Raw genomic sequence first — 19,586 nt, forward strand, 5'->3', positions numbered from 1 at the left:
CTTTATCTAAATGCTAGTGGAAGTGGCATTTAAGAACGAGACTTTTTTCCCATCAAAATCTAAAAACTTGAAGCTCTCTTAGCAAGACGAAACTTTTTAGTAAACTTTTTATTAAAAGTTAAAAGTTTGAAGATTCTAAAAGCTCTAAAAAGTTTCCTACTAAACATACCCTAACTTTTTAAAGTATATATGACATGTTTTCGAACAGAAATGTGAAAATATGTTTCTTCATTTCACATGCCATATTCATATGTTCAATTTCAATTCTTTATTTCACTTGCAAAAGTTTTCGTTCATTATATTATATTGTGGTATTTACTCGTCATATTCATACCGTCATTTTCAATTCTTTATTTTACTTGCAGAAGTCTTCTCTCATTATATTATATTTTGGAAATTTTTTTGAAAATGACATATTTAGTAGGTGATTTGTCAAACATAAGTTTTCTTCAACAAAAAATTATAAAACCAATGAATCGGGATTTATACACGCCGGACGAAACCGGAACTTATAACTTCGTAATTAAAAAGAGAAGGTGAGTCCGACATTTTTAATGTCGGTTTGACAGTAAAACCTGAAGCCGACAATGATGATGCCGGTTTGATAGGAAAAGCTGCAGCTAGCAATGATAATGCCGGTTTTAGGAAAAGATGTGACATGCAACGTTGACCGATGAGACTGATGTTGCGCGGTCAGGCTAATGTGACACGGTCAGACTAATGTGACACGGGTTGGGATTCTCTCAAGTTAGAAGTAACTTGAGGGTATACGTAGAAGGTTAATGACCATTGGATTAAATTCAATTGTCAAGATTCAGTTATCATTTATAAATCTTAACCATTGATTTTAAATCAATGCTCGAGATCATCCAACTTTACCCATCAAGTTAATTCTAACTTGAAGGGATCTCAACCCATGTGACACACATGTTTGAGTCCAGCGATATGAATGCTTGTTTGACGTTTTTATATATCTATCCGGATTGGACATTGTTTACATCAACCGAGTTATACTCTTTCCTTATATCTTTCCCTATAACATTCAAGTCTCATTTTCACTTCAAATGGTTTCGTCATCAAATAATGTTCACTAACCTTGTTTGGCCATGGTTGAGATGAAGACACTTATAAAGATGTTTGTATCGAAATTGGATGTTCATAATTCCAAAGGACCTCAAATTAATTTATTTAAAATTTAGGGTTTAAAGTGTAAATAATAAAAATTTGTATTATTTAAAACGTCTAACTAAAACCTTTTAATAAAACATGAATATCCTAATTAATTATGATTAATTAAGCAATCAAATAAATTAATATAATTTAATTTATTTATGCAATAATTAATTAACATAACTAATTATATCTACGTAATAAGTTAATAAAACAATTAACTAATTAATTTCCTAAAACGATCTATCATGCATGCAATATAATCAGTTAATAAACAAAGAAAGAAAACATAACCTCTTTGTAGAAATAGGAATGGCAATGGGTCGGGTTCGGGGCGGGTAGTACTAAACCCGAACCCGATAAGGAATATACGACCCGAACCCGATAAGGAATATACGACCTGAACTCGACCCGATACCCATCGGGGATAAAGCCATGCCCAAAACCCGAAACCCGACCCGATAAGGATATTTATTTTTCAAAAATATTTACTAAAACTTATATGATTTGAGAAAAATACTACTTATTCTTGATGTTTTTAGAAATGGATGTGCAAGTTATTGAACACAGATACAAATTTTGTTGATATTAGTGTGGAATATAGATTCAAAACTAATTATTTATAAATATATAGATATATGTATTGATATCGGGTCGGGTCAGGTCGGGGTAGATATGCCCAGTCCCTGCCCCGAACGGGTTTGGGTATCGGGTTTCCCGGCCGGGTCGGGTTTTTTTGCCATCCCTATGTAGAAACCAGAGACGAAAACTCTATCGCGTACTAAAGCCCAAAGTAGAACTCCTCTGTAGTCTCGTATACATGAACAGTTCTTCGACAGTTAACTTAATGCAACCTATAACTCCAATGTTATAACAAGAAACTTACCATATTATAAAATAACTAGAAAAACTAATGTCAAAAACCCTAACCAATTTGGTTGACGGGTTTCGACCAAGCTTTAAAAGAGGGAAGAGAATTCTAATTAAAAACCTTAGAATGACTCTCTATTTATAAGGGTTAAAAAACCCTTTGGTTTTTCTAAGTTTCCTATATAGGATAGAAAAAAGAGTTTTCAAAAATCCAACAACTACATTTTGAAATTTGAACAATGAATCAATTTATCATATCAACTTAATAAATTAATTGTAACAAAATATGATAAACTTAATATATTTAATACATATTGAGTATGAAATATGAAATTATAGTTAGCTATAACTTTTCTTAGATTTTAATTAATTATACCAAAGGCCATGCATTATTGAGAATCTAAGTTTAGCATGATGAAAATTTATCATAATGATATAAAGAATAAGCAAACTACATCTATTATGATAATGAATAAACATATACGAAATACAGTGAAGATCGAGATCATAAATAAAGAAATAATATATAAAATGATCATAAAATTCTACTCTAAACTCTTTCATCATCGTATATATGAAATCTCCACAACCATCTTATAGAGATTGTCAATTCATCTTGAGATCGTTCGTGATTTTGTTGAAAGGCTGAAGGAGATTACACATTTGAAAGGTTGATTGCAAATTAAGAAGAAAGAATGCTAGGACTCTTAATCTCAAACTTTTTGTTGTTTGTTTTTAATCTCGAGTTGATATGAAGGAGCAAAATTTATAACGAATTTAAGGATTCGGGATTTGAACAAAATCTATACCGAATTTAGAAAACAAATAAATATTTATACTTTTATATTTGGATCCGATGGATTAGTTTGATACGAGAATTACATTACATACTTTAATAATTAAATAGCATGTGAATAGTAATTCACGCAAGTTACTATTCGTCCATGTTACAACTCGCACTATTATTTGATTTTGCTAAATTGCATCCGGTTCGGGTTTTTAATATGAGTTACTTCCTGGTTTTTTACATATGTTTTTTCTTTCAGGTTTTCAAATAATTATATTGAAATCGCTTATTTTTTTTTTAACAATATTCAGATTTACATACTTTAATAATTGAATAGCATGTGAATAGTAACTCACCAGCGTGGCAAGTTACTATTCGTCCATGTTACAACTAGCACTATTATTCGGATTTTGCTAAATTGCATCCGGTTCGAGTTTCTAATATGAGTTACTTCCTGGTTTTTTCCATATGTCTTTTCTTTCGGGTTTTCAAATAATTATATTGAAATCGCTTATTATTTTTTTTGTAACAATATTCAGATTTTACCACATTAGATCCCTTTCAGGTCGGGTTACTTCTTGGTTTCACACATTTTTTTTTTCTTTTTGGTTTCAAATAATATATCAAAACTACTTTTTTGTAATTATATTGAAAATGTTTTTTTTTTGTAACAAAAGGTTTAAAATTACTGGTTACTTATTGGTTTCATACATTTTTTTTTTCTTTTTGGGTTTTCAAATAGTATATCAAAACTACTTTTTTGTAATTATATTGAAAACATTTATTCTTTTTGGGTTTAAAATTACAGCTTACTTCTTGATTTCTTACATTTTTTTTCTTTTTCAAATAAAATATCAAAACTACTTTTTTTTTGCTCTTGTCTATGAATAAAAATCATTTCATATGTCAAATATTTTAACAAAGATATATAGCGTCATATCATGAATAACAAACATAATCGTTTTAAGGTTTTCAAACAATATATTAAAAAATTTTATTCATTTTTTTGTATTATTGTCTTTGAATAAGTATATATTTTATACGTCAAAGTTTTTAGAAACATAAATCATCAATAACAAAACTAATCAAACTAATTGGAACAACGCAACACGTAGATGGAAACTATTGTGCTTTTGCCTCTAAATAAATATATTAAATATATATTTGATATGATAAACTTTGAAACAAACCTATCCATGACATGATGTTTGTTCATTCAATGCAAATAATACTAAATAATACAATTATTTCAAGACAACAATTAATGTCCCACAACGCGGGGACAAAAATTCCTAGTTGTATATAATTTGCCTACAATCTACCAATATATATATAACAAGGTCCTAAATTCAACCTTAAACAAATAGGAACCCTTGGATGAACTCCAACTTTGATTAAGAACCATTAGATCAAATTTAATTATTTCATCTATATATAATGACAATATTAATACCTTCACTTTATAAAATTAGACAAAAGACCCCCTTAAAATCATATCATAAAATATAAATAAATATAAAAACTATATGTTGTCGTAGGCAACTTTCCTTCCTTCCTTTATTCATGTATATATTTTTATTATTAAGTAGAAATATTAATTATTCAATTTATAAATCTTTAGATTATTTTAGTTTAAATTAATTATTTGTTAATTAGGTAATACTCTCTCCGTTCCATATTAAATATTTTATTATTACTTTTTTAGTTTTTTTTATTTCAACTTTGACCGTATATTTTATTTGTTTGTGTTATATAAAACTTGATATAACATATATGAATTGATTGAGTTTTAAATGTAATTTTTATTAATATAAATTTGATCAACTAATATAAAACACAAATAAAGATGTTTACTGTTAAAGTCGGGAAAAAAAAAGAGACTTGGTCAGTCAAAATAACTTTAATTAAGAACCATTAGATCAACTTTAATTATTTTGATATATCTGCATTGTCATTGTACTTGTGTTTTAACGTTTTGCTTGAATAACTTAGTTATCCACTAAATTACTAAAATTTAAATGTCAATCTATATATCGCATGTTGCGTTAACCTAATTAAAAGTTATGCATAATATCATTGAAATTTTCATTCAATTATTTTTCTGATATATAATTGTGATAGCTTACTATAAACTTCATATTTGTTTTTTTATTCTTTATTAAGAAGACCGGTTTGTCATTCAGTACGATTTTCAAAACATTAAATAATAAAATATTAATTAATGATATAAAACTAAATACTTATAACCATATTTTATTACTTTATATGATAAAAATCCTATACAAAAACATAATTTAATGAAAACGTATTACATTGAAAAAGACAATTTTATCAACAAAAAAAAATGATTTTAAAGATGAAAAATGATGTAAAATATAAAAATATTAGTTTCTATATATATATCATTAAAAACATTAATTATTAATGTCTACAAATTTAAACAAGAAAATAATAATCATTTAAACCTATTAAAGTAAAATTAAATCTAAAAAAGTTTTAAAGAAAAATATGACATCATCATTTGATCTAATTACTCTAATTAAAAGTTAAACTTAATCTAAAGATCCATAAATCTCCAATTATGAATTAGGGTTTCTTTTTAATATATATTTAGAGAATATAAATATAAACTTTGGAATGTTTCTATTTTGATCTTCCATGTCGTACGTACCGTAATAATAATGTAAAATAATAATAAAAACACATAAATGAGCAACCTTATTTCAACAAGTGCTTTGAAATCTTTCATCGCGGTATCTACTCAGAGTCCTAAAATCATTTTTAAATAAATAAGAACTATTTGATAAATTTCAACTTTGATTTATAGCCACTAGATTACATTTTTTTAATTTCTTAATTAAATAATAGTGATGCAAAATGTAAATTAGTGATGGAAAACAAAAACATGTAAATTATTGATGGAAAACAAAAACAAATGTAAATTAATGTTTTTATAATTAAATGTCTTTTAAATTAGATATTAGTGATGGATGATGTAAATTAATAATAGAAAACAAAAAAGTGTAGATTATTAATTGAAAACAAAAAGGTGTAGATTTATGTCTGTGTCAAATACACGAGTTCTTTATGACATTTTTAAGATAAGACGAATTGTTAAATATGTAAAATTTTAAATGCAAAAATATAAGTAAAACCAAATAAAAAGTGTATAAATTTAAAACATATCAATATATTATTTTAATTTTTTTTATTGTAATATCCTAAAATCATCCTTAAAATATTAAGGAGCGTTAGATGATTTTCAACATTGATTTATGTCAATTAGATCACATTCTTTAAGTTTTTAAATTTACTAAAGACAATATTAATTCTCACACTTTAGATGATAAGTCAAGATATATCTTAAGTAAATCAAATATTAATGATGGAAAATAAAAAATTATAAATTGGTGATGAAAGACAAAAAAAAATATTTGTAAAGAATGCGACTTTCGAAAATCATAGTAAGATTTATTTTATGAAAATCTAAATATTGTAAATTGATAGAAAACAAAAAAGTGTAAACTTTTACCATTAGATGATTTTCAATATTAATTTATGGCCACTAGATCACATTCTTTAAATTTTTTAGTTCATTAAAGAAAATATTAATCCTCACACTTAAGATGATAAGTCAAATTATATCTCTACTAAATTAAATATTGTAAATTGATGATAAAAAATAAAAATATGTAAATTAATACGACTTTCAAATAATTATAGTAAGATTTTTTTTTTTTAATGAATCCAAATAATGTAAATTGGTTATAGTAAACAAAAAAGTATAAACTTTTTTTAAAAATATAACTAATAATTAAATTTTTTTGATTGTATTCAATTTTTTAAATAACATAATTTACTCACATGTTTAATTATTTAATTTAAAGAAATCAAAAGTCGTGATTGATCATTAAAATTAGGCCAGTTACTAAGCACTTAATAATAGTGATTATGTATTGCTTCTTTTTATATAATTCTGAATATAATTAATAATCAAGTTCTTTGATTGTAAAAACAAATGCATATTTTGTCGTTTTAAAAAAATAACTATCAAGAAAAACTATTAATTTTATATTGATTCAAGATTTAAACATAATGATTTTGATTTAAAATACTATTGAAAGTAATCAAAAATTACCTTTTTCTATCTATAAAATGGTACAAAAGATAAGACAGTTCCTATCCGTTTACCTAAAAAAATATCAATTGATCATAGATGAATTGGTATCGCCACCATGTTACCATATAAGCACACAGATAAAGGCTACAAGACACATATTCAAACCTTGCCAAAAGCGAGGAAGAAACTATAGTTTATGATCTATGTGTAAAAATAGTGAGTCACTTGGACATAAGTTTTATGTGGTGTGAATTATAGATATTAAGATATTACATGAGACTAGATTATTCAAACTCATTTATCTAAAAAAACATGTTGTATCTATACAAAAAAGAAAAATAAATATCAAATTAAAAACAATTTTTTATATACCTTTTTATATATATATAAAATGAAATAACTCATCTTATATTTCTTTATCTTCCTCATATTTTTTTTCTTCAAAATCCCTTTATCTTTATTTTCTTTATTTAATTTTTTAAACTAAATTTTTTTTTATTTCTCATGGATTTTTTTAAAAATATGATTTTGGTTTTTTTCAATTGATATGTCTTTGAATTTTTTAAGTTTTCTAAATATGTTTTATATTAAATTTTTATTTTTTCTTATATTTTTTATATTAAACTTTTTATTTGTCTAAAACTTATACATTAAAGTCAAATTATGATTTTAACTGCATATAAATTTGTCTTTTTGAAGTTGAAAACTATAAGAAAAAAATGTTTTAAAGTTAGCGCTCTTAAATTGAGATGAAAAGTATTTATTTTTTTAATTGAGAATTGATATAGGTGTGATGTTTGATATTTTGAATAAGACTAATTTTAATTTTGTTAACTTTTCCTTATGATAATTTGTTTAATATATATATATATATATATAGAGAGAGAGAGAGAGAGAAGAGTGAGTATGGGGTTGTTATGCACCCAACTTGAGTGAAAAACCCCCTCACATACCAATATTGTAATATTTTAAATAAATGATTGCCTCCCATGATTTGTATGGTTTAAAAAAGGTATATGAGGAATTTTTCACCCAACTTAGATGCCTAACAGCCTCATATTCCCTTCCCCCATATATATATATATATTACTCCAATAAAATTTGTATGTATTCATATAAGCATTAAACTACGTGACAAAATTGTGAAAAGTGAAACTAATTTAGTTATATGGCTTAAGGATAAGCCAAATATATGTTCAATTCTTAATCATTGGTTATTTTGAGTTTCGAACTATCATCTAATACAATAAAACTTTATGTTTTTTACTATACAGAGACATTTGTAATATTAATTAGTTTATATTTTAACTTTGATTGTAAATGTAATAGATGATTTATATCATGAAACGATAATATATCATTAATATGTCTCTCGCGTATTACGCGGGACAATAATCTAGTAAATTAAATATATTGAGAAAAAAAATATGTAAATGACATGTAGAATAAATCCTATATGGCAATATATAAATATATTATTAAAGATAACTACTCTTTTATTAAAGATATAGATATAGATAGATAGATAGATATAGATATAGATCAATTTTCGCATGTAAACATACAAATTTATTTGTATTATGTGTATTTTTACATATTTTTAGCAAATTTATTTATTTTTATATAAACTATTATTTTGTTTCATATCTAAATAAACTTAATTATATGTAATCTAACAAATAATTAAAAACCTTTGTGTTTCTTATAAGACATGAACTTCTTAATAAGTCGGCCCTCTAATAAAAATTGACGTTTATTTAAATTAATACTCTTAAATTTAATATTTTAAATCCAGTTCGAATTGGCAGGTCGGACTAGTTCGTCTGATTACCGGAGGGAGGTCTGGTTTTATCTCGGTTTTCAACAGATTTTAACAAATCGACTGATTTTTCGATTATTAGCTAGCTTTTTTCTGGTTTGAGTGATCCGGTTCATTTAGTTTTGATTTTCTTTTTATTTGTATATTTAATGATAATGTGTATATTTTAATGTTATTTTTAGTTGTTGTGAGGTTTTAAAATTTTTATTTTTTTTGGATTATGACTATGTGGTACTATTTTTGAGTTATTTGTAATTATATTTTGATTTTTTTCATTTTATGTAACAAGTTTAGTAGCAATATTATATAATAATTAGAAATACCCAAGTGATTGAACCGGTTGGTTCAACCGATCAGGCCGACCTTGGCAAAAAATCCATTTGGACTTAAAAATTTGTTTTTAAAACATTGTTTAAATCACATTTGCCGGGAATAGATACCGATTGTAGTGGCGGATCTTGACCCATTTAGTAGAGGGGGCCGAAAGTTAAATGACCAAGATATAACACTAAGGGAACCGAAAGTCACAATAACACAAAAATAATATTAAGAAAAAATAATTTTTCAAACAAATTTTAGATAAAACTATACTGATGATAAAAAGTGGAGGGACCCGGGGCCCATCAGGCCCCTAAAAGAGTTCTGCCCCGATGTCATTATCGTATAGATGAACCGAATGGTTCTTTGCTGCATTATAAAAACTTATCAAGAAGTACTCTACATTATGTTAGCGCAGGACTGCAGGCCCATGAAATAAATTCGCACATTACTACATTAGTATGGGTCTTTAATCTCTAGTTGGGTTTGACCCAACCACCCTACAAATAATGAAATAATACACCGTATTAAATTTACTTCGATATCACATTTATTATTGTTATTTATATTATTTTATTATCTTTACTACATAATTAAAAAGAAACTGCAGAAATAGTGTTAATAAAAGTTATCTTTCAAAAAACAAAAAACAAAAAAAACTTGAAATTAAATTTGAAGTTCTAAATAGTCGTTATTGATTTATGTTGCAACTAGAGCAATGTCAATAACTAAGATCTTCTCCTGAAAACAAATGTAATTTTGCTCATAATTTTGCTAAAAGTTAAGGAAAAATAATAATAATCATATAAGAGTGTTATAGACAATTTTCTTACTCCTTTCTATTCCCTTTTAAACATTTGTATGGTTTATGTTCAATATAACATTTAAGGGTCTACGAAATCAATAGGTGTCTTTTTGTTTGCTTTATAATAGAGTAGACCTTTTGGACTTGTTTAATAATTTTAGTTGAAATGAAGAAGTTTAAGGATCCTCGCCAATGAGGTTGCATTGTTAATTTACATTCGACGGTTTTTGCATTCATTATGAAGGATAGTCATCCTTCTTGGATTAGTTAATTTCTATGAGTGAATTGATAAAATTTATCAAATCATGTACTAAATTTTAGTTTTTGTTTATTAAGAAATTGTCTTTTTATATTTACATCGACTAGACAATTGTTAATAGTAGGTATTCTTACCAAATTTGTTGGACCTAAAAGATGAAGGTCATGTGCGTTGAATTATTTGCATACCCTCAAGGACCACATTGCTAGTTGAGTGCTATAAAGTGTCTTCTTTGCTTATTGAGAAAGATGTAGTACTTGAAGTTGTTTTCTTTTTTATTTCTAAAGTTTGTTTTCGAAACAATATCCACTAGCTAATAGATTCATATATTTATTTATGTTTAACTATTCAGCCGATGCAAATGTTAAGTTATATAATTGACTGTAGTGTTACTCTGTTAGTTAAAGAAAAAAAAATTTATTCCAAAATCTAGTAACAAGTGCAACAACTCAAACCTCTATTACAACATTGTTACAAAACTTACAAAACCAGCAAGCGCAAGAATATATATGTCTAAAGCTCAAAGAATAGCCCTATTCAGCCTTGATCGAATTGGCGACATCGATCACAAACCGATACCTTACATCAGATTTCACCAAACGCTCCATGGCCGTGTTCACATAGTCTATTGGTATAATCTCAACATCCGAAGTTATGCCATGTTCTGCCGCAAAATCAAGCATCTCTTGAGTCTCTTTAATTCCTCCAATGTTACTACCACCAACAAGCTTCCTTCCTGAAACATATTCCACCAATTTAGCCTATTTGTATCACTTATATTTATAAATATAAATGTATCACATTGTACAACTGATATAATAGACAGTACAAGTATATAGTGTTGCTTAGTGCATAATAGTGATAGAGTAATAAAAAAATTATAATACGATTATCATTTCCCATTTCATATAGTTGAAAAAGCTAAAACTTAGAATAGGAACTAAGTATTAAAAAATGCCTACCCATAATCAAAGAAAATGCAGCTATTTCAAGTGGCTTCTCAGGTATACCAACAAGAACAAGTTTTCCGTGGGGTTTAAGTGCGTTAAGCAATGGCGCCATTGGATGATTTCCAGAAACCGTATCAAGAATGCCATCAAGTGTTCCTGTAGCAGCCTATTAACAAAAAAAAAACCCAAATTAAAAATCATAACTTAGTCCACCAAATTATGAATGTATAAATCAATTAAACAGCAACAAACCTGCATCTCTTGTGCGTTTTTGCTGTTAATGAAATGATCCGCTTTAAGTCCTTCAATCGCTTCTTCTTTTTTAGCAGGGGAGGTGCTAAAAACAGTCACTTCCGCACCAAAAGCCTTAGCAATCTTCACAGCAACATGTCCAAGCCCACCAAGCCCAACCACACCCAATTTCGTACCGGGCTTATCTAGTCCAAAATGTTTGAGAGGACTATAAGTTGTGATCCCGGCACATAGCAACGGTGCACCAGAATCAAGTGGTAAATTTTCGGGCCAACGAAGAACAAAATGTTCATTTGTAACCATGTGATCAGAGTACCCTCCGTAAGTGCGAGTGCCATCAACATCCGGGAAACCGTAAGTACCAACCTGCTTAGGACAATATTGTTCGTAATCATCAGCACAATTTGCACACGATCTGCATGATCCGACCAAACATCCAACACCAACTTTGTCCCCGATTTTGAATTTCTCCACTTTGCTTCCTACTTCTGTCACCACACCTACAACCTCATGCCTGTATGATTATTGATACAACTAGAATTAGTATTGTATTACGTAAATATATATCACAAAACAAAAAAACTTTAGACTTATGAATTATAAGCATATATACCCGGGGGTAACAGGGTATTGGGTAACGCCCCATTCATTCTTGATAAAATGAAGATCAGAGTGACAAATTCCGCAATACAAAACTTTGAACCTCACATCTTTCTCCCCAGTTGCCCTATACAAATACAATCATCATCATTATTAATAACAAGATCAAAAGTTAGAGTATAAGGAAACAATTGTGTTTTAAAAACTGTACATGTCATTATTAAAAGGGAACTGATATGTGTACCACAACATTTAGTGAATCTACCACAACTTATGAATCAGATATTGGTACAGTATGTGAAATTTGTAAGTTGTGGTAGATTTATCATTTTATGTGATACATTTATCATTTCCCTTATAAGTAATGTATAGTAAGATACCTTCTAGAGAAGGTGAGAGGAGAAAGTGTTCCGGTAGTGTCATGAGCAGCATAACCATAAGCCTTGATTGGATGCTCGGTTTCTGGTGTTTTTGCCATTTGTGAAAATAGTTAAAAATAATGTGCAATTTTTCGAAATGCTTAATGAATATGTGTATTCAATATTGAATTGAAATGATATGGTTTCTAAGGCTTTTAGTGGTGAATATATATAGCCATATAGGACAACTAGCAGGCCTACACACACTACGTAAGCAATGGCATAAGGTGATAACTTGAATACTTGATCGATTTGCTTACTTCCTTATAAGTGCATTCATATTGAGAAACCATAAATCCTCAAAAAGAATAGCAGATATTTGGCAAAATCAGAGAATGAGATTAGAAAAGGAAATTATTAGATAACACTTGTCATGTTTTACAGCTTTTAAAAAGATTTTTAGGCTAAATTTTAAAATAATTAATCATTTTCCGTATTCATATTGTAATATCGAGTCACTATAATTTTATTACGCAAACTTGGCTAGTCGCTGCCTCGCTGGTTGTCGGTCAACTTTGGCAACTTAACTCAATAGATATTAGATGAAACACGATATTTTCTTTTTTGTGAAGATAAAAGTCTGTCGACAAGATTATTGTTATAGCCCCAAAATGTATCATTTTTATGAGGGTAGAGCCAAGATTTGCTTTATGGTGATCAAATTACCAAATGATATATAAAAACAATCACAGGATCAGTGGTTGAGCACCAATTTTACATGCTGGAGGTCTCGAGTTCGGGACATGGTAATAACATTTGAGGGAACTTCACAATAAAGTCCTCCAGTGAAGCATGTTTGAGTCCTACAGAGGGGCAGGGTTTTATCCCAATTAAATGTCGTGTATTCAGGCGGTTTAGTTGGGATTTTCTCTTCCTTCTAGGTATTGAGGGTGAGGGGGCTCTCTAGCGCGGGCCTGGTTAAGATAACATAAGCTAGATCCTCTGTTGCGAGCAAATGATTCAAACCTTTCAAAAAAAATATATAAAAATAATCCTTTTATATATTAGAACGACATTTACTTCAGGTGAAGCTTCATAGGGTCTTTCTATCCAGGTGATCTTCTGATCAATCCAGAGATCATTTTGATTCCATTAGTAATGAGGATTAGGGATATCACACATTGATAAAGCCAAGAGGCAGATCTTGTGACACTCCACCTAGTCGTATGAAACTGGCATGCATCCTGGCTCCCGAGACTCTTTCATAGAATTTCAACCGATTTATCGACCAATTATAATTATAATTTTCAATTATTTCTAGTTAACATTTGTTTTTGTTTTTAATTTTGATTTTTTTTTAACAGCAAATTATATTAAATTAAAAGGACACTAGCGAAATACTATACACCCAAATATACAAGGAATACACTACAAATATAATTACAACATCTAGAAACTAACAACAACTTGTTCCTAGATACTTATCAATACAATTAAAAAATTATAAAATATGAGCCCACAAAAATATTAACTATTAATTAAAGTAATTTATATAGAAAGAATCTCATTAACTTATAATTTTTTTTATGTGTGTTTTCCATCACTAAAATTTAAATTTTTTAATTTTTCATAAAAGAACAAATCTTACGATACTTAATTTTAATAGGGGAATGATACATCTATATCAGTTTTTTGCTATCTACAACAAACGTATATATTATAATGCACAGTGTATAAGTATAAAGCATTTATTAATGTAGATGACAAAAACTTGTAAGCATTTATTAATGTAGATGACAAAAACTTGTTATAGATTTATCATTCTTCATTTTAATATAACTAATACCCTTAAGCTTTTAATGATTATTAATAAATAAATTGTTGAAACATTTTTTCATAAAAAATCTTAAATTTATTTAAGTTTTTATTGATGATTGCATAATTATTCCATATAACAATATATATATATATTCACAACCTAGAAGTAGAAAACTATAATATCGGTATGTTGAAAATATATCACAAAATTCTTTTTTTGGTAATATCAAATTAACAGTTTATTTTTTTTATATATTTAAATTTTAAATTTGAACTTATAAGGTTTTTTTTTATTACAGCAAAGTTGTCGTGACCTTGGAAGGATCCGTCTGGGTTCAAGTCTCACTTCTCACATTTGTGAGAGTGTATTAATAGGGATTTTTCGAGAGTCCTGGTTTTCAAGCATACGTGTACTTTAGGAGTAGAAGTAAAATAGGATGTCGTTAAAAAAAAAAAACAAAGTTGTGATTTTATTTGGCGGAGTGACAATTTGTTATAGGGTAGATTTGGTATTTTTAGTGTTATATTGTGTGGAAATGCATTTTGGGAACCATAAATATGTTAAAAGTGGTGTTTTAGAAGAAAAAAAAATATGTTTGATTTCTTAATTTAATTCTCTTTATAAGGGATGTTAGATGGTGTAAACTTATTTGTACTATTCTTAAGGCTTGACACCAAGCCTCTAATTTTTATCTCAAAACCTCACTTCTAATCATTCATAATCCTTTTAAATATCCTTTTAAAAATTGTCTGAAAATTATGATATATGTATTTTATCAACTCTCTATTCTAATTTCAACTTTTGATTTTGTCGTATGTCATCATCTTTTTCACTTCACTTTTACCTTTTTCATACTACATTCTATTATTTTGTTAATAACTAATCTTTCACTAATATCTCACACTACACTAGTGCACTATACCTTATATATTATAAACCCACTAAAAAACAAAATATACTCTAGAAAAAGACAAAACCCTTACCTTTACCACACACTTTGCCGTTTGGTAAACTTTACCACACTTCCTTTGTCACGCCATGAACAATAGTTTTTACGGCGGTGTTCCCTCATGGCAAACTCCCATCCCGCACTCATGATCTATCTGATGTCAACACCCTAACACACATGACCTTTCTCGTGTCACCCAATGACTTCCCACTTTAATTTTTTTATTGAGCGGTCAACACATGGAAAATGTCTAAATATTTTGTAGCATGCGACTAGATGATAAAAAGCCACTGTTAGCTAGTCTAAAAAAAGGGTAATTGGATGGGAACCCCCTGATCTCATATACCATTTGGTACGTGTTCCATGCTACTCCGGTTTCATAGAAAACTAGTTAGCACACCCTGCTCGTATACATAAAGGCAAATTAACTATAAAATGCTATCTACTCAAGGATTGAACCCGAGTCTTTCTGGGTTCTTGTCACCAACCACAAGCTTTTGACCATTTAAGTTAAATCTCATTGGCAATTGACATTGAACTTAATCTCAACTGTTCAGTTAGAAAACAAGTTTTGGGATTTTAAACTATCGTATTATTTCGGTATAATATTCCAATCGCCGCATTTTTTTTCCATATGTCAATGTTACACTGATCATTACCCTACTACGATTTGGACTTGGTAAGTTGGTAAGGTGACAATGACGGTAATTCATGATGTATACATTTAAGGCCGTGAATATTAAAGTTTGACCTAGTAGATTATTAAACACACTTTCGTAATATAATATAAGATAACTGGAATCTATAAGATAATAATTATGTTCTGATGCTAACAACGTAAATATTTTACCACAGATACCTATGTGATATTAAAATATTATCTTTTAACTTTGGTCCGTAAAGGTAAAAATTTTACCTTGTTTAGTTTGATTTTTTTAAATAAGTTTTTTTAATAATTAATCCTTACAAAAATCAAGCAAGATTCAAATCCTCTTGAAATATTTCAATGTAAAAAATATTTTCATCTAGCATCCCTTAAAATAATTAAATTTACACTACCCTATTAACATTAATGATTAAATTACATTATTAATCATATTATCGTTTAAAATATATCCATTAACCTTTTAAATCAATTATTTTTACATCAATTATCTACTCCATTGACCACTTAACGCCGCCTCCACTACCAACAATCGCCCCAACTATCACACTGTCCTCGCCACGACTACCATTGCATTACGTTGGTACCGTATTTGTCATATCTTGGAAGAATTTGCAACGCAAATGACAACATAGTGTGACAGATAAATATTGCTACGATGGTTAAATAAATATATTAAAAAATCACGACTAAAAATAAATTTAAATTATAGTGTATATAGATAACTAGGAATTACATGTCGCCCGATGGGCGGCGTAAGGTTTTGAAGCGTTTATGTTTATTGGTGGGGTAAAAAAATCACAAATTTATGAGCGATAAAAAATATTGAAAACCAAATGTTAAAAAAATACAAAAATAATATACTAAAGAAAAAAAATAAAGAAGAGAACCAAAAAGACAAAAAAAAGAATGCGAAAACCAAATGAAGAAGTTATATAAAAAAAATGTTACATGTGAAAAAAGAATAAAAACCAAATGTTTAAAAAAGTACAAATGATATATAATGCAAACAAAAAAAATTTAAAAAAGAAACAAAAAAAATAGTACATAACAAAATATATAATATTTTAAAAAGTTATAAAAAAAATGTTAAATGTAATAAAAGTATAAAAAAACAAAATATTACAAAAGTTTAGAAAAACCATAAATTATATAAAGTTAGGGGGTTGAAATAATAAAAAAGACAGAAAAGTAAAAGGAAAAAAAAGGAGGGGCCAAAGTGAAAATATTTATTATTAAATTCAAACTCAAAAAAGAAAAAAGACGGGGGGAGGGTTTGAACCCATGACCTCTTCCCACACAAGCATAGACACCAACCACTCTACCAAATATGTTCTTTGTTTTATACTGCTAAATCTCTTATTTGTATTTAAAATGCAGATAAAGACAAAAAAAAATACTGTTCACATGCTACTCCTTTATTATAGCTAGGAAATTCGGACCCCGCTTTGCGGGGTCTCAGTTATCTTGTTGAAACTCTTATTTATATTGGTGTATTTGCGTTGAACTTTCAACCACTTATTAATTAAAAATCATTTTGTCATGAATATGTTTGCTTAAATGTGTGCAAGAAATCAAAAAGTACTTCGGAGTAAAAACCGAACGGGATATGATAAACATCAAGATATTAGTTGAGAGTTCAAGCAGATGCGATGTAATAAAATGTAAATAGTGGTACGACGTGTAAGGTTGGATGACTTAAAAGGAAAATAATATCGAAAAAAACAAAAAGTAAACTGTATTAGAAAATCCGTAAGGGATGCTATTTAGCAAAGTCTGAATAGTGGTACGGAGTGTGACATCCACAAATAGCAACTTGCCACGTAGGTGGGTTACTATGAAAAAAAATCTGTGGAAAAAATCAAGAATAACTAAAAATGAAATAACTCAAACAAAATCCGATATGACAAAATCTGAATAGTCTTACGTACGGGGTGTAAAATCAACCATTGATCAAGTGATACGTGTTGGACATTGAGTGGTGATACATGGCAAAATATTAAAAGGCATGACACTATTCATAGCCATGCCATTTTGTCATGAATATGTTTGCTTAAAAGTGTGCAAGAAATCAAAAAGTACTTCGGAGTAAAAACCGAATGGGATATGATAAACATCAAGATATTAATTGAGAGTTTAAGCGGATGTGATGTAATAAAATGTAAATAGTGGTACGACGTGTAAGGTTGGATGACTCAAAAGGACAATAATGTCGAAAAAAAACAAAAAAGTAAACTGTTTTAGAAAACCCGTAAGAGATGCAATTTAGCAAAGTCTGAATAGTGGTACGGAGTGTGACATCCACAAATAGCAACTCGCCACGTAGGTGGGTTACTATGAAAAAAAATCTGTGGAAAAAATCAAGAATAACTGGAAAAAAAATAACTCAAACAAAATCCGATATGACAAAATCTGAATAACATTACGTAGGGGGTGTAAATTCAACCATTGATCAAGTGATACGTGTTGGACATTGAGCGGTGACACATGGCAAAATATTAAAAGGCATAGCACTGTTCATAGCCATGCCCTTTAATATATACGAGAGTAAGTACCCGCGCGTTGCGGCGGTGAGATGGTGGGGTAATATCTAGGTCATAGAGTATGATAGGTTATAGGAGTTGATATCTTATAGAGTATGATAGTCAAATGCCTTAACCGTACGGGCCCCGCCCTCAGATTTAAAAATTTGTCGAAAGTATATCGAATAACATCTCTAATGAAAGAGCATGAAATTTTAAGAACACCCATACAATTTTTATAATTTATCGATGTACGGTTTTTGAGATAAAAGATTTTGAATGAATTGGAAGAATAAATGATTTATAGAAGAGAGAGAAAAAAGATGATTGATTGAGATTTGAAGAGAGAGAAAGGATATTATAGTTATTTTAGATAAATATAGAATACATAGGAGGGACATTTTGAGGAAGTACTTAAAATTAATATTAAAAATTTCAAGTTTAATGTTGAAAATTTAAGAAAAATTTGTTTTATAATATAGTATAGATAGGAATAGTAAATATGTAATGACCCATTAAAATTTTGATTGTAAAAAAAATTAATAATAAGATAAGAAAAGTAATGGCCCCCGAGTTTCGGACGGTCTCTTTCTGGCGGCCCACACACCACACTGCTACGAGTTCCCCGTTTCCCACCTGGGCCCCTCACAAGTCATAACACTACAAGATGTTTGACCCTTTTTAGTAATGCTTATGTATTTATACCTATTTTAAGAAAGGAAAATGATAAGTCCTTCTAATCAATCCTTTTAAAAATTCTTTTAATATATTCACTTGTTAACACATGAAATCTACTTATTTTCTTTCCTAATCTCACCCTGATTTTTCACATGTCACAATTCTATAAATTAAGAGGATTTTTAAGCTAATAATTTAGAAGAATTGATCATTACCATTTAAGAAATAATAGTTTAAACAAGATTTCCTCACAATTTTTCATTTTCTTCGTAAATATATGGTCTAGGCAAATTACTATCTTACAAAATAAGTTGCAAAGACCACATATTTTTCAAATTATACATTTTATCGCAACATATATGACGTGACTTAAGCTGATAATGATAATGATGATGATGATGAATACGGAGGGAATGGAATAGTGAAAGCATTTTTTTCTTTCTTTCTTTTTCTTTTAATAATATTTATTATTATTATTATTATTATTATTATTATATATTATTATTAATGGAATTAAATTCATAACAAAAAAGTTGTTGCGGATTAAAAAAATGCGTTGTTCCTCATTATCACGAGTTACGTATGCAGACCTCATGGAGCGAATTATCACAACATTGATGAGTCTTTGTGGAACCTACGCAACCT

The 19,586-nt window shown here is 28.4% G+C and overlaps 1 protein-coding gene across 1 annotated transcript; it reads right to left on the bottom strand.

Moving 5' to 3' along the window:
* Window positions 1–10,549: 10,549 nt before the first annotated feature.
* Window positions 10,550–12,518, bottom strand: LOC122603035 (mannitol dehydrogenase-like). Its single transcript, XM_043775649.1, has 5 exons — window positions 12,331–12,518; window positions 11,964–12,077; window positions 11,351–11,864; window positions 11,111–11,264; window positions 10,550–10,884 (listed from the first exon to the last, which is right to left on the bottom strand). Exons 1-5 carry the CDS (start codon window positions 12,426–12,428, stop codon window positions 10,682–10,684), a joined length of 1,083 nt encoding a protein of 360 aa, XP_043631584.1. The 5' UTR covers window positions 12,429–12,518; the 3' UTR covers window positions 10,550–10,681.
* Window positions 12,519–19,586: the final 7,068 nt, after the last annotated feature.

The sequence above is a fragment of the Erigeron canadensis genome, chromosome 6 (assembly GCF_010389155.1).
Source record: "Erigeron canadensis isolate Cc75 chromosome 6, C_canadensis_v1, whole genome shotgun sequence".
Classification (NCBI taxonomy): Eukaryota; Viridiplantae; Streptophyta; class Magnoliopsida; order Asterales; family Asteraceae; genus Erigeron; species Erigeron canadensis.

What these genes read in the sequence shown, in the direction of transcription:
- LOC122603035 (XM_043775649.1), bottom strand. Translation starts at nt 12,428, where the DNA reads ATGGCAAAAACACCAGAAACCGAGCATCCAATCAAGGCTTATGGTTAT. An exon ending in CAATACCCTGTTACCCCCGG is followed by an intron (nt 11,865 to 11,963) that starts GTATATATGCTT and finishes ATAATCATACAG; the next exon opens with GCATGAGGTTGTAGGTGTGG. An exon ending in AAAACGCACAAGAGATGCAG is followed by an intron (nt 11,265 to 11,350) that starts GTTTGTTGCTGT and finishes TTTTGTTAATAG; the next exon opens with GCTGCTACAGGAACACTTGA.